At 47.6% G+C, this 15,385-nt stretch overlaps 1 protein-coding gene across 2 annotated transcripts in view; it reads right to left on the bottom strand.

Moving 5' to 3' along the window:
• Positions 1 to 15,385, bottom strand: part of Cdep (Chondrocyte-derived ezrin-like domain containing protein) — an 85,877-nt gene that overhangs the window by 55,963 nt on the left and 14,529 nt on the right. The window contains exons 7-9 of one of the 2 annotated variants that reach the window (XM_077660256.1): positions 11,110 to 11,270; positions 4,003 to 4,077; positions 129 to 379 (exon numbers count right to left, since the gene is read on the bottom strand). In XM_077660256.1, coding sequence (XP_077516382.1) covers positions 129 to 379; positions 4,003 to 4,077; positions 11,110 to 11,270 — 487 coding nt within the window. The remainder of the gene's footprint in view (positions 1 to 128; positions 380 to 4,002; positions 4,078 to 11,109; positions 11,271 to 15,385) is intronic. The other variant, XM_077660257.1, reaches the window with a different exon arrangement.

The raw sequence follows: 15,385 nt of genomic DNA, 5'->3' as shown, positions 1-15,385 counted from the left end.
ATGCAGAACGTACCCAAACTCGGGGTCCTCCTCGTCAAAGCTGCGGCTAGCTCGAGAGAGCTCACCCGAGCGGCGTCGGCCACTCTCGGGACCCCCACCATTCACCATCACCGAGCTTTTCTCCTTACTTGAAATGTCGGGTGCCGCAATGGATGAGTCGCCTTCCTCCAGCCGGTATGAGTCGTGCGAGATGTTGTCGTCTGTGTCCTGGCTGGGTGTCACAGCCCCCTCAGTGGGACGAGGGGTCTCCCGGCTTGTGTCCCTTTGCGGAGAACTCGGTTCTGACGTCGCGGCAATCGCCAACTGAGTGGGCTCATAGTCCTCGTTGTCTGAGGTGCCTCCTGCACTACCACGAGACGGTAAGCGCAGACTCGTTGATCTGTGGTAGGGGAGAGTGGAGGAGAAGAAAGAGCCGCCACAGTTAAAAGCTGCATAGCTACAATGCATGCGCGTCTCAACTGCAGCCCCAAGGTGATGCCTCTTTACATGATTACAAATGCGGCGCTACGCCTGTGAGCACATGGCAGTGACATAAGCATGAGGCTACAGCAACGACTGGCCTTTGAAAGGGGGCATTCATCTGAGGCTAAATGTGACACAGGCATGCTGGTCTTCACCATTTCATCCTGTGCCCATGCGAGTTCACTGCAAAAAGTGCACACACCCATGCAGCTCGCACACACTTTCTAGCCTTTCGCACAATGTGTGAAAAGAAATAACCACTCTGCCATAAGCAGTTAGCTGCAAGTGCATAACACAGTGTATAAAAGAATGCATAATATTGTTGTTTCTCCAGCTCCTTTGAATACCCTGCATGCTAGAAACAAAAAATACTAGTACAGTGAAAAGAACTCTCTGTGTGAATCACAAAGGTACAGCCTCTGCCAAAAGTTTAGAGCCCAGAGGGGCTTGATTCCAAGCTCTGTAGTGGGACTCTTGTAGTATTTGTGAAAGTCCTGACCTTCGGAATGAGGAGGAAGAGTGTTCCTCTCGCATTTGAGATTTGCAGTGCTGGGAATGTATAATTAATGGTGTCTTCGACTGGTCGCTTAAGATCGCTCTAGAGCGCTCTGAGAGGCGACCGCACATTCGGCTGGTCGAAACCGGTCGCTCCGACTACATTCGGCTGGTTCTTTCTGAGTGCTCGCCTCCAGCTCAGAGCGCTCTGAGGCGCTCCGAGAAAAAAGTCGGAGTGGCTCCGAGATGAGTCAAGGTGACAGAGCCACTTCCGCCATTTCGCGAAAGCGGTGCGAGGCCTCGGCATCCCCTGCACGTAGACAGAAGCAAGTGTAGGCTTTTGACGCAGTAGTAGCGTCATTGCTGTGTTGTTTTACGGGTGCCGCACTGTGTGAGACAAAATGTCCAAGAGACGCCGGATAACTACGCTAGGAACGCGGTCTGTGTTGCTGTCGCATGACAACAGCGATTCCAACAGCAGCTCAGATGAGCACGACAGTGCTATCCACAAGGCGATGTTTGAAAAATGAGCGTCCTGTGGGACGGAAAGCCGGGGTAGTGATCGATACAGGCTAAGCGGTGACTGCGATGCAAACTCTGTGCGGCCACGTGCGGCTAAAGGTAATCAAGGGACCTTACGTGCGGGTACTGTTGACATCAGCAGCTGTGCCGCGTAGTGGTTCTGGAAGTTACGTCCCCCTTCTGCCTCCTGCGCTTCCGCTCTAAAAACTCGCTGACCATTCGGCTTGACTAGTCTTGCTATGCGCTCAGAGAGAGAGCGGCTCCCACTCTGCCAGATCCTAACCGGATTGCGGGAGCGACCAGTCAAGGCACCATAAGGCTTCTAGCATCCCACAATACCTTGAGAAATCGCAAATTCAAGAAATTTCTTCGGATTTTTGTGTTGTGTGTGAGAACTTTAAAAGAAATATTATTACGATATGCAATCTCAAACTGCTCAGGCCAAACATAGCTGCCACCACTGTCGTGCTGCCGCTACTCAGTCTTTCAAGCTGCCCAGCCCTATGCCTGTTTGCCTTTTCCTTTCCCTGCTCTGCTCAACTCTTTCAGTGCCTTCTACTTCTCAGCGACCTGTGCGACCTTCTTTTTACACACATACCCACCTTCTTTAGCTACCTTGAAACGCTAAAATAATATTCACATTGTATTCTGAAGCATTATTTGATGCCCCCCATGGAATATCGCAGATACTTTGTTCCCAATTTGCGGCATCTAAATTTTTCCGCCATAGAAAGTTGGGAGTCTTACATCTAACCAGCCACACAGCTTGGCCCAGAAGCAAACACCCCGTAGGCTCTAAACTTTTGACAAAGGGTATGCATATTTTCAGAAAAAAAAAAAAAACTTCTTCGATGATGTAGAATGATCAAATCATCAACGATTCAGTTATTTCTTACAAAAAGAGTTACTGTTTTTCATAGCCACAAGGTGCGATTATTTTTTAAAAAATTAACGGTGGGGATTGTATTCACTGCCATTACGACAAGGGCACAAAAATATCAACTTGCAACAAACAAGCATTTAAACTACCAAAGATTCCTAGCCACCTTAGCCTGCTAAAAATTACCGTGGGTTTTAATGCAGAAATGCGCTCTCAAGCATGAATTCCAGCTTCTATGTCCGCAACCTCCCAGCAACACACTTGAGCATCCACACTGCAGAGCTCCCACAAATGATAGTGCAGGCCCAGGTGATCTTGGGCCTGCACTATTGCAAGGTGGACAGCTTATCCATGTTACCCAGGTGAGCTTGCAAGCGGAGGGACGAAGACAGCATGCAGGGAAGGGGGACTCTTTTGTGAGGGGAATGCATTTCCGCAGAAGCAGTTGCACCCAGGGTTTCGTATGCGTATGTGCAAATTTTTTTGCTTTACATTTCTTGCAGTATGTTAGCGCAGTCTGCAACTGTAAACAAAAGCCTGCTATGGCAAAAGTGAATGGCTGTGCATCACATGTCCAGAGGCTGACCGATTTTTCAGACTGATAATTCAGACTTCTTGTATGGTATTTTTGGACCTTCTTGAGGAACCTCCAGCCATCGCGCATGCTTGGAAGCATTCACTTCTTCCTGATTTTGCCTTGTGTAGTGTGCGTAGGCCGGAAGGAACTGAGAGGCACACATTGTGGCATGCTAGCATAGAGTTGGTTCGTGGCGTGTTTGCGGCATGCGGTCATGGCACACATTTTGGTATTGGTGACGCGTGGCACGGACAAGTGCAGTGCACACATGATCAAAGCATGACTGACTCAAATACAAGCAAATAGTATCGCTGGCAAGCAGAACACAGGAAATGGAGAAATCTGCAATTTTTAAGTCAGTTTTTCTCAGCAATTTAATTTTTTTTCAAGTACATAAATTCTGGGACAAATTTTCAGGTCCTGCACAGCCCGAAAAACCGGCCAGTATCTGCAGTAAACAAAAGCTGTCACCTAACCATACAACTTGAAAGAATGACTTACTGGCTAGGTAGAGGTTTAACAGGATAACAACCCTCAACACGAAGCAAGGCGATTAGCTGCGTGCTCTGCAGGAAACAATGCAAGCAAGTGATTGGGGGAAAAGATTATGCTACACGTTATTGGGTCAGCAGAGAGTCAATGCTGCGACTTAGTAACGGCACCAAAGCAGTGTACTGGTAGCAGAAGCTGTGGCTTACACACACTACACACAGGAAACGTGGAGCTGTGACGTGTTCACGTGCAACTCTGTGACTGCTGATTGTCTGAAGTGCTGCATAAGTCATTGAAACAGCATGCTGTGCAGCCCATGCACGCCACATGCCAGGCTCCTCAGCAGCCAGCATGCTTGACAAGCCCAACCAGCACGGGTGGAGAACCAAAGGCTGCACCGAGGGGGGTAGCAACATAAACAGAAATCTGCCAGTGTGTCAGAGGGTGCAGGAAACTGGCTGCAGAGAAAAGCACCGGGGTGGACGAGAGAGAGAGAGAGCAAAAAGATGTTTGCCACATACCGGTTAAGGCATTTGAGTGTCAAACGGTAAAGTATTGGGGACCGAGTATGTACCTTTGAAATGGCTGCCTCTTGACATAGTTCTCCCTAACATATTCAACAATCTGCTTCTGCGTTCTACCACTATACCTGCAAAGAGAAGAAAAAAAGCACATCCTCCGTTATCTCCCTGGCTATGGGTGACTGACCACATACTCTGCAGATAAAGATATGGCTGCCACTCGATCCGACTAGAGCAGCCTAAGAATGAGCCTCAGTGATCTCACAGGTAGTGTTTCATGTTCTCAAATGAGGCACACAGTTTGCATGATGTGTCGTGAGCAAACAGAAACAAATGGGGACGGGCAGGGAAGGGTCTTCTCGGGGCATGCCACATCGATGCCACAGTAACTACAATAGCCGCACCGTCACCCCTGCGGATGGATGCCAGGGCAAAGCTGCCTGTCGTCTGGGGAGGCCCACTGCCCGCGAAGGGAGACGTGCAGGGCTGAAAAGAACCTGGGTCCTGGCTGGCAGAGGAGGGTGGAACACGGGGCTCTTCCAATGCCACTCCACAGCCGGACCTGCTAACGAGGCAACACAAGGTTCACCATGCGGCCCACATGCCACCAGCTGAGCGCCTGGGAGGAGGAGGACCATGCTGGTGCACCCACCACTCTGCACGACCACCTCTTCACACAGCATGCGCACACAAACGCTGCTCAGCTGCCTCCACTCCATGAATCTGTGCGGCCCTTCAAGGAAAGCACAACACTCGGCCGCTTCAGGTCAGAGAAAGCAATGCTACAACACATACTGAATGCACTCATTTCATGGCACCATTAAGCTAAACATTTGCGCATGCCCTTCGTGTGCCTAAGAGAAGGGGCACAAATCAATTTCAACATTACAACCATGCAATCACAGCTCACAACGCATGCAGCTCTGACAAACACAAATGCACTGAAGCTGCACTGTGCAGGGGACTCATTTCATCTTGGTTCCCAGACTAAAGCTTTTAGCCTGCACACAGATATCGGTGGAACCAAGAGTGTAGTGTGTGGAGCAGCCCCCAGTACAAGTAGAGCGCCATTTTAGTTAACGTTAAGAGAAGGTCGAGCCCAGTGTGGGAAAAGGCTGGGGGAAGCTCACACTAAGTGTTGGCGAAAACTGCAAGCACCACAAACAATGCTCTGGGGTAATTAAGTGACAGATGAACTTGTTAACCACTTTTAAATGTAACGAGCCCTGCAGTGAAGCTGCGAGTACTTCAAGGCATGTGGGAACACACCACAGCCACAGCAGCCTTTGTCATCTTCCACTTGCAGCTCCTAGTAGAGCCATAGACGACTGTCTCCGATCGCATCAAATCCACTCCATTCAGAGTTTGACTGAAACTCTCCTGCTAAAGGCAATTCATAAACTATGTGTGGGAAAACACTCGCCAAGAACACAGAACAAAAGCAACAGTAAATACATCTGCATTTTGACACCACTATGGGTGCCTTGGTCCCAATAAGACAAAAATTGATGAAACGTTTTTTATGAAGGAAAAAATTCACAGGGCCGTAATGATTAACATGAATGTTTTAGAATTGGTTGTACCGTGAAAGAGCCTTTTCAGAGCTGTGTTTTTGCAGTTATGGGGATTTTATTTATTAAAAATAAGATGATGTCCTTATGACAGCCAAAGTGACCTGGTGCCGGAGAAACGGATCATGTACCGAGCAACTATGGTGAAATGGATGGCACCGAAATTGTTTGGTAAATGCTTTGGTTGCCTTTTTGGCCTTGGCTTTGCTTCTGCCTCAGCGGCACGAACTACAGGGTCTTTGTATTTACGTCACTGTGCATAGGCTGCTGCACCATGAAATGGAGGGGCTTGCCTTTGAATCCATTTTGTAGGGACCTGCCATTGAATACGCTTCACATTGCTTCAGAGGCTCTCTGCATTTATGTTGTTCCTGCTTCATGGCATGAAGTGCACGAGCTTCTCGTTTGTGATATCGCTGCGCTTGAGCTGCTGCACCGCGAACTGCAGAGGCTTGCATCCAAATCCGTTTTGTAAGCATCTGCCACTGAATATGCCTCATCTCTGCTTTGGCGGCACATAAAGCACACTTGCATTTACATCACTTCAACTTCGATAGCATAAAATTCTTGTTAATGCTGCATCACTTCTGTTTTGGCGACACAAATTACAGTGTCTTCGTGTCTATGTCACTGCACCTGGGCTAACGCACGTACCATGAACTGCAGAGGCTTGCCTCTGAATCCATTTTGCAGGGGCCTGATGCTGAATATGCCTTCCTTCTGCTTCGGTAGCATGAACTACAGGTCTTCGCATCTACATCACCGAGCTTGAGCTGTTGTGCAGCAGGGCCTCTGAATGACCTCAGGCTCACAGGACCATTGCGCGGTCAAGGGCCTGGCTCCTCAATCACATCACAGCGACAATCACCTGAAGGGTTGTTTACACAGGAAGTTTTATATTGTTCAGGTTTAAACTCGGCTGTCAAGTATGTTGAAGTCTCCCACGAGAACCACAGGACACAATCTGTACAAGGCAAGGGAAGTGGCGATGTGTGCCAGGCCATGGTTTCGTGGTGTCCTCCGCGCGCAGCGACGCAAACTAGCGCTTGCAGACAGCACTGACATCGTAAAACTGTAGAAAGAGTTCAGAGCCGCTTACAGTGCAAAAGGTTGAGCACATGTATATCTTCAGCAGATTACCTTGAGTTTGATTTATCACTCTGGTTGCAACTTGTATGTGAAGGGACATCATGTAGGCATGTGAATAAATATTTTTCTTTTGCAACTGCACATGCAGAAACTCAGTCAATGGTATGGCCTGTGTCTTTGATGACCTTAAGCTGGCTGGAAGCATGGTTTCTATGATGAACTGTACAGTCCACCATGGAGGAAGTCAACAGACGCCTTCCCTTCTTCATCGTCATTACCAAGTGAATGACATATGGTGTAATGACAAGTGTGTACAAGGAAGCTACCAACAAGCGGAAGTAGCTAAATTTTCTCACACTCAACCGAATGAAAGCTATCGGTTGCCTTGATACTTTTCAACTGGGCTTTCAGGCTATGTTTCAGCACAAGGAAGCAAGTGCAAGAAATAAATTGCATAGAAAAGGTCCTTGCAGGGAATGGGAAGTGCACAGCCATCCCCTATGCTCATGATATCAGTGCTACAAAAGCGAGAATATTAGCTGGCTGTAGTGTTCAAGTGTCCCAGATCCCTCCTAGCAAAGCTTAACGACCATCTGGCGCATGGGGAGGACCCAAGAAAGCAAACAAGCTACCCTGGCATAGGATGAGAAATTCCATGAATATGCAATGTTGCGAATGTTTGAGAGACTGAGATTAAAGCAACACCAATATTACATGAAGAAAGGCAATGCAACTTCGGACACACTACATCTGAGCAAAAAGAAAAAGAAATAGTAGGCTATACTGCTAAATGTGATCATGCACATGCAGCTGTAAAAGAAAAATCAACATTCATGTGCCTACTCATGGAGTCCTTTCACATACAAGTGACTACCGAAGCAATAAATCAAATGCTGGGTAATCTGCCAAAAATAGACTTTGTGCCACCTTTTTGCTTCATAAACATTGGTCTATCAATTTTTTGCTTCACTATGAACAAGGCATGCCAAGTTGTGCCAAAATCTTATTTTTCTTCAATAGTCTTGGCAAGTGCTTGCTTGCTGTGATAACCGGCAAAACATAACAGTTGGCAGGCATAGACTGTCCTACTCCTGCTCTATTTAAAGCTACTTTATAGGTAATGCCACCACAGGCACCTTTTTATTTATTTTTCCTGCAAATAATGCTAAGAGTATGACATGGTGCCATGCTTCGAGTCGCCTCGGACTCTGGTCACAAATAATTTAGACTGCTGCCTTTTTGGTTAGCAGGCTACAACAAACGCTGGGTCCTTGAGCAGGAGGTAACAATGGGTGATTCATGCAGCAGTTTGGCAGGGCTGCTCCCACTTCAAAGACGCCGACGAGCCAAACCGCATCTGCTTGTGTGCATCAAGCCCGTATAGGATTGAAGGTAGCCACCAAATTCACGTCTGTAGGGTACAAAAGCTGTGGCTGAGCAAAAAGGCTGGCAAGAAGGCTTAGCAAAAGGCCCATTGCAGTGCTCCAAAGATGCCCACCTCCCTTTCCACCCCTGCCTACAGTCATTTCTGCTTACTTTTGGGCCACACGTCTTAGGACTCTCTTGAACCGCCTCGCAGTGTGATGAAATTGCATCATGCAAACTCGAGGAAATGCGCGAGGCGGGCGACTGCAGTACCAAAACAACAGAGTACAGTAAAAGCTCGTTAATTCGACTCCCGCTGATTCGGAAATCCAAGTAATTCGAACTGCAGGCTTCATCCCGGCCAATGCACATGTAATTCTATGGTGGCAGTCAATCACTAATTCGGATGCTACGGGTCTTGCACTGGTTAATTCGAACCAGCTCCCGAAGGAGGCTGCGTCCAGGTATGACCGGTGTGGCTAAAAATCGTCGAAATAGCCCTACTCAAAATCAGAATTCCATTATGCAGAGTTGCCCGCGTATCTCTGATGTGTAAGCGACAGCAGGTGTGGCAACAAACGAACAGCCCAGTCTCCGAGAACAGTCTGATTACTTAGATTCGGTTTCACTTTTCTGAGCTTCACACCAGTTCGCAGTAACGGCAGCTCAACCAGCCAGCATCTACCAGCCAACCTAAGCCAGCTGACCACTGTTTCGGACACTGATTGCCGCATTGCTGTCATTTTCTTCCCTCATTTTTTTTCTCTCGCCACTTCGGTTCCAATGAGCCGTTTCCTTTGCTTCTGCCCACATGATTCCGTTCTTCCAGTGCGCCGAAACGGCACGCTCGTCATGTGCCATACACTGGTTGTGCGGTGAAGCCTTCATAAACGTGACAGTGCCGCCCATGATGGGCTCACATGATGTGGTAGAGGTGGAACTCTGCCAAGTCACACCATGAAGGATGCAGGGTGGGGGGGTGGGGGGGGGGGGGGGGGGGGGGGGGGGGCTCTTATACCATATAAACACCTGTAAGGGCAACACCCGTGTATGGGCCGCGCCCCGTTTTCCCCAAGGAAATATTAGAAAAAAATAATATCCCTGTAAGGGCCGCACCCAAACTTTCCACGCGACCCACACGGGTACAGCCTTCGAAATGCACGCGCTGTGGCCTCCGAGATAGGCTGCGAGCAACGGCGCTCTTGATCGTGGAGGCGACGAATGCGCACAGGAGCTTCCACATGCCGCCCACGGACGGCGCCAGAGGCCGCGGCTCATTATCATCATCATCAACTTTTTTCTCCGCCGCTAGCTCCCGCTATCCATATCAGCATCAGTATCACTAATTCAAGCTTTTTGTTGCTGTCAAAGGCAGAGGAGTTGTGGTTCACTATTGTTGTGGCTCTCGCTTGCTGCTGCCGAGTGTTATAGTTTTAGCACGATGAGCAAGCACTTTAAAGGCTATATGGCTGGGAGTTTTCCGTCGAACACGGCAAGCGTGCAGCGGGAAGGAAATTTGACGTGGCCGAGAAGTGCATCCGACGATGGTGGAACCAAAAGGATGCATTGAGGAACACAAGCTGCAAAAAGCGCGCTTTTTGCGGCAAGCCGTGCAAGTTTCCCGAACTGGAAGAAGAGCTGCTCAACGGCTGCGTGTTGACAGCGGACGTGCTGCGCGACTTCTTGTGGGATGAGCATGCACCAGAGCAACCAGAGAGCACAGCTGGGGTGGCTAGAACTTAAAAAGCGCAGCACCAGCTCGGAGTCAGAATACACCGCGAGTGGCGACTGAACGTAGAATTAATGCTGCTAATTTTCTGATTGGTGTGTTTGTACTTCACAAAAATTCTTTTTTCGAAAATCACATGCATGGGCCGCATCCCGAATGTTGACCCTCAAATCTGGAAGAAAAAGTATGTCCCTAACATGCGTTTATATGGTAATTTTGGACTCATTCTGCTTCGGTGCTACAGCACACAATAAAGCATTTATTAAAACGTGAAAAATACTAATTGCCGCGTTGTTCTCATCTCAAAATCAGGCAATTTCCAGTCTTTCACCAAACAAATTTACCGTGATGCAAGCAGTTTTTGACAGTTTTTGTGGGGTCACTCAATAATTCGAACTTTCAGATAATTAGAAAAGTTTTTCAGGTCCCTTGCAGTTCAAGTTGACGAGCTTTTACTGTATTAGGAAAAAAAAACCACAGTAAGATCTCATAAACTCAAAGTCGTAAAAAATGAGAGGAAAGATACAGAGGTCGGCAAGCAGAAACATGACCTTGGACTGCTACTCCATCCAGGAGAAAAGGGTAGGGAAGAAAAGAGAGAGGTAGAGTTCAAATGGAAGGCAATGATGTCATAATACAATGAGATGTCTACACGCACACTGGCTGCCATTTATCTCTGGCAGAGAACATGAGGTACCTAAACCCTCAATTTGCTGATTATGCATCAACAAAATGTAAGTATTCTCTTACACTGAACTTATTTTTCACGATAGTGTTGAAGAAAAGCCAGATAAATCTAGTTAGACCCAAATTTAGGTCTCTTAAAAGCAATTTTTTCTTTGCAGGTGCATTCACAATATTTTTACGAGACAGTCTGGGCAGCACTGCTGAAGCAGACATGCAATACGCATGCACACCATGTACTAGCAGTAGGTGGCAAAGGGTTATAAAGCAAAACGGGATGGGGTTGGACTCCGCCAGTCATCTTCCTTGTCACACAACGGGAGAAGCATACAGTCATGACTGCACATTATGCGGTAGCCTCAAGCCTCTTCGCATTTGCCACAGCTCTTGGTTGCTGGAATAGTATTCTAGCACAGCCTTGGCACAATTTCATTGAAAACCACCAATTTGTAGCAGCATGTAGCACATTTATTGCAATGGTGCAGGCTGGCACACTTGGCACAGCATTTCCACCACTGCAATAAACTCATGACCTCTCTTGTCAACCTTCTCCTGCCTTTGATGCACACAAAGTACAATTCCACCACTTTCTTCATCGAAGAAGCAGTCTTGGTATGGATGATGTCCACTGGGAGCGTCTCACAATGCTGAGAGGAACAGCAGCTTGAGCAGTTAATGACTCAGTAAAGCATGGAGGGCAGGAAAAGAAGTGGTGACCTCACCTGAAGGACGAGCCTCGGCTGAAGAGCCGTGCCTTCTGTCGGGGACTCTTCTTGACCTCAGTGCAGCGGAAGAAGGCATGGTGCTCTATGCACTTCTTCCAGAAGTTCTTGCATTCATTGCGGCTCTCAAAGAAGTACTCCACCGTGTCCTTGTAGTAGCCCTGTCAACAGCAAGGGCAGCCATTTATAAAGAATGCAAACTACTCCCAAAACATTCACCATCTGAAATCTGGCCCATATTACTCGGTCAAAGGATAAGTTTCAGTTCCCCGACAGCGCCCCTCTATGTCACCTCTGTGCCTTGCTTCTGTCCCGTCTGGTTTTACACTCCTCCTTTTAATAGTACAGCAGAATCTTGGATGATACAAACGCATACAATTCACTGGATGGAGTGCATTGTGTATAATGTGAAGAATTTTGGATGCTCGAAAACTCTCCCGAATCATTATAGATGATACAAATGCATGAGCCGTGACCACCACTTGAGCATGCTGCCCTTATATCGCCGATGCCGTGATCGCCGGTCATGTGCTGGTCAAGCAATGAGCCATGGATTCGCGGCCATAAATAAATATCTTCAGCTGTAAACAGATCTGCATGAATCAATTTCTTATGCTTCTACATAAGGATTTTGTTGGTTTTGGATGATATGAATTTTTTCGCAACACACTGAGATTAGTATCATAGAGATTCTACTGTGTATGACATAAACCAGCTTGCCCAGACAAAAGTGGTAACCTTATTTGCAAACACAAACTACTCAATTAAACTGCTCGCATTTTAGAGGAATGTGCACTGGCATGAGGCACGGAGTACCCACGGCCTGGCTGAAGCTACCTTAGGCCCCACAAATAGGTTGGCTCCAGGTATTTAATGAACCCCCAATTTCGGATGCTGTTTCTGAAAAAAAAAAAAAAAAGTTGACTTATACAATAATTTAGTTTCACACAGTCATTTCACTATCTCATCGTACCTGCCTATCTAAGTCAAGACGAGACATGACAAACAAGAATGTGACAAATATGAACAAACAACCCAGCGGAGCAGGCCAGTAGCACGAGACGAGACGTTCGTTTGGGCCTGACAGTAATGAAGTGAAGGCCTCTGCTCAGTCAGCAGAACCACCATAAACGTGCTCAGCATCAAGTGAGTATGACAAGCAGCAGAGGCGAGAGAACAGCTTGCATGGTGGTGTCCAATCGACAGTGACTGTTCTCTTGGCCAGCCTGCAATATGGATAACTTTTTGCTAAAGCTAATGCGAGATATGTGGCTTGTTTTTCTGGCGGTCTGCAGATTACCGCTGCGTGCTGCTTTTTGCACTGAAGAAACAAGGTGAAGAGCAAGCATTTGGTTCAAAATCAAATGCGAATCAGTTTACCAGACTTTCTGCATGCAGCAACATACAAACGGCAAGTGATGCAGTGAGACAACAACATTGTGTGCATATAAGGCGATATTCTGTCCAAGTCAGGCTGTCACCATAAAACCAAAAATTTGGCGGGAAACGTAAGTAGTCTATCACATCCCAATGATCCAGTTAATGACCTAGCAGCATTATGACACTGTGTGCATATGGTGTCGCATTTTTATTGTCAGTCACCAAATAAATAAACTGTAAGGGAGGCTTATCATATGACTGACAGGCATTCTTGCCAGACATAGCAGCTATAGCAGATACAATCAAATCAGCTCGCTCTCTTTGTCGTCCATAAGATGTTGATCTTCAGTGCCTTCTCTTGTAAAAGCTTCTTCACTACAATCGGACTCGGAGAAAAGGAAGAGTTTCCCTGGAGTCTGCTGGATGGCAGTAAAGCTTTAGTTGGATGATGTGAACAATTCCACATTCACGTGGTGGCCATGGTCACAGGAAGATGTGAACCTTTTGATGAGGCAGCCCACTGGGGATGTCCGCTGCATAACATAACAGGATCCATGACACTTGTCAAGCAGATGGCCGGAAAGATCGGCCAGAGTCATGAGCAGTGCAACTCGTATGATGAAGAAGGTGGCTTTGGCACACAAGAGGGAAACAATGAGTCAAATGGAGCAGTCAGCGAAACCTCAAGGAGAGTTTTGCAGCAAACAGATGGAGTGCCTCCGCGACCTGCTCGTGAGCAGTGCGGCATAACTGTAGTGTAAGCTGTGAGGAAGAATCATGGACACAGGGAAGTAGCGAGCGCTGCCGAGCTACCCATCTCTCCCAACAAACTAGGCCGTTGATTTGTTGGAACAACGCAAGGTTGTTGGTGGCAGCTTAGTCACGAAGGTTTAGCTAGGGTTGCCAAGTGCAGACATAATTGCCATCAAAGCTCTGACACTGGGTGGCCATGCTGGCAACGGTGCAAGGATCTTTGGCAAGCAGGATCTGGAAGGCACTCTACCCAATGTCCTTAAGAATGCGTCTGAACCCTTTTGGGCAATGATGCGGTGACAAAATGGCAGATGTCCATCACATTCTTGATGCAGCCCATGAAGTTTTTGCTGGCCTGCTGTGACCTCTCAAGAGGTGCTCTGCGCGAACCTTGTGTACGGCATGCCGACCAAATGACCAAATGCATCCGTGAAGCGTGCCTTGAAGGTGGACCAGGCTGGTACTAGACTGGTTAACTGGTAATGTGCGCAGTGGTTCGTAATGTGCGCAAGACAGCAAATTCCACTGTTCAGTTCAAATCCCCTTTACTGCATTGCCTGATTATTGGTGCCGCTGGACACTGGTATGGTAGAATAGAAAGGACACAGTAGTGGAGGGTCCGGAATAACTTCAACCACCTGGGGATCCTTAACGTGCACTGACATCGCACAGTACACACGAATACCTTCTGTTTCACCTCTATCGAAACATGGCCGCTGCGGCCGGTATCAAATCCCAGTCCTCAGGCTCAGCAGTTGACCGCCTTAACCGCTGAGCCACTGCAGAAACAGGAATACAAATTTTTTCTTCTAGTTTCTGCAGTGACAACTTCCAAACCTCGAAACTCAAGTTGTATGACAGGCAGGATGATCATTTTGCCCTCACTGCATTCCTTAATGTCAAGACAAACCAGTGGCCTGCATTTCAGAAAGTACCCTGCAGCAAAACTTCTTGAATGCTTTCTCCAAAAGACGTGCATAGAGCATTGCATAAGTGCACAGGGACTTGTTTTACATGAAATTAAATGACACACTTAGAGTCAGCACACAACAGTATGTGTTGCCTGAAGATTGAATAATAATGACTTCATCAATACTTTTTTTTTTCCAAAGACTAGGGTTCCCCTTGACACACAGAAGGTTGCTACATCCGAAGTGCCACACTAAGGTTTATTATGTCCGAGGTAGCACCTATAATCAGTTCGCTTGTAGCCCAATGGGCACCTTGCTTGCCACTAGCTACTGACAGATGGCAATGGTCATTTCCACTTGCACAGATCCTCCTAATGCTAATGCATTAATAATTTGAATTACATGCCGCTGCACCTGGGTGGCCTGCGCAGCGCATGGCCGACGCAACTGCGAGGCTGCACTGCCTTTCCGGAATAAGCATTGTGAGAGGATGAAAGCTCATTCAAAATGTTGTCTTCTCCTCCAGCTAAAACTGCTGCAGCTTGTTCTTAACGTGGGCACCAGCCGAACTCATAGACAAGCACTCGTCTCAGCACCACTTGAAACTTGGCAGTACAGAAGACACGAGATGGTGAAACCACACGAACATAAAGAAAACAGACTGGCAGAAGCCATGTGGTTTCCTGTCTCATCGTCGAGTCTCGCACCTGGCTTCCAATGAGAGACTGATGATGATAACAGCTATCAGCAGAGCACGCTGTAAATCAAGCACCTCCGTTGTTTTCGGTGCTGTTAATCAGAAGCAAGTTCGTAATAACAAGGTGCCCTTCATATGGGTGAGCAAATTATCCACGTTATTCTGAAATGCTCGGCAATTTGAAATTCCACGCAATGAAATATTCTTTTAGTGAAAACACATTCCAGCAAAATTTTTGAAAAGCTCGTAAACCTGAAAAAATCATCAATGTGAGGTTCAAGGCAGTTCTTGAATGGCATGCTAAGTGAACCGCGCGCAACAGCAGAAAACAGTAGCGACTCGGCGAGCCACTGCGAGTGGCTCCGGAACTCCTGACAGAAGGAGGAGGCAGAGGAAAATTGAAACCATATGCGCGAAGGCAATGCCCTGCTCGCCCGAGAGGGTCGCACGGCGGCACGAGCAGACAATTTTCATGGCTACCGGAAGTGTGCCCGTGATGCCGTGGCTGCCGTGGCTCCAGCGAATGACAGCGTGT

Source organism: Amblyomma americanum, chromosome 3 (assembly GCF_052857255.1).
Source record: "Amblyomma americanum isolate KBUSLIRL-KWMA chromosome 3, ASM5285725v1, whole genome shotgun sequence".
NCBI classification, from domain to species: Eukaryota; Metazoa; Arthropoda; class Arachnida; order Ixodida; family Ixodidae; genus Amblyomma; species Amblyomma americanum.
The sequence above is the reverse complement of the archived record's forward strand: the minus strand, read 5'-3'. Positions and strand labels throughout refer to the sequence as shown.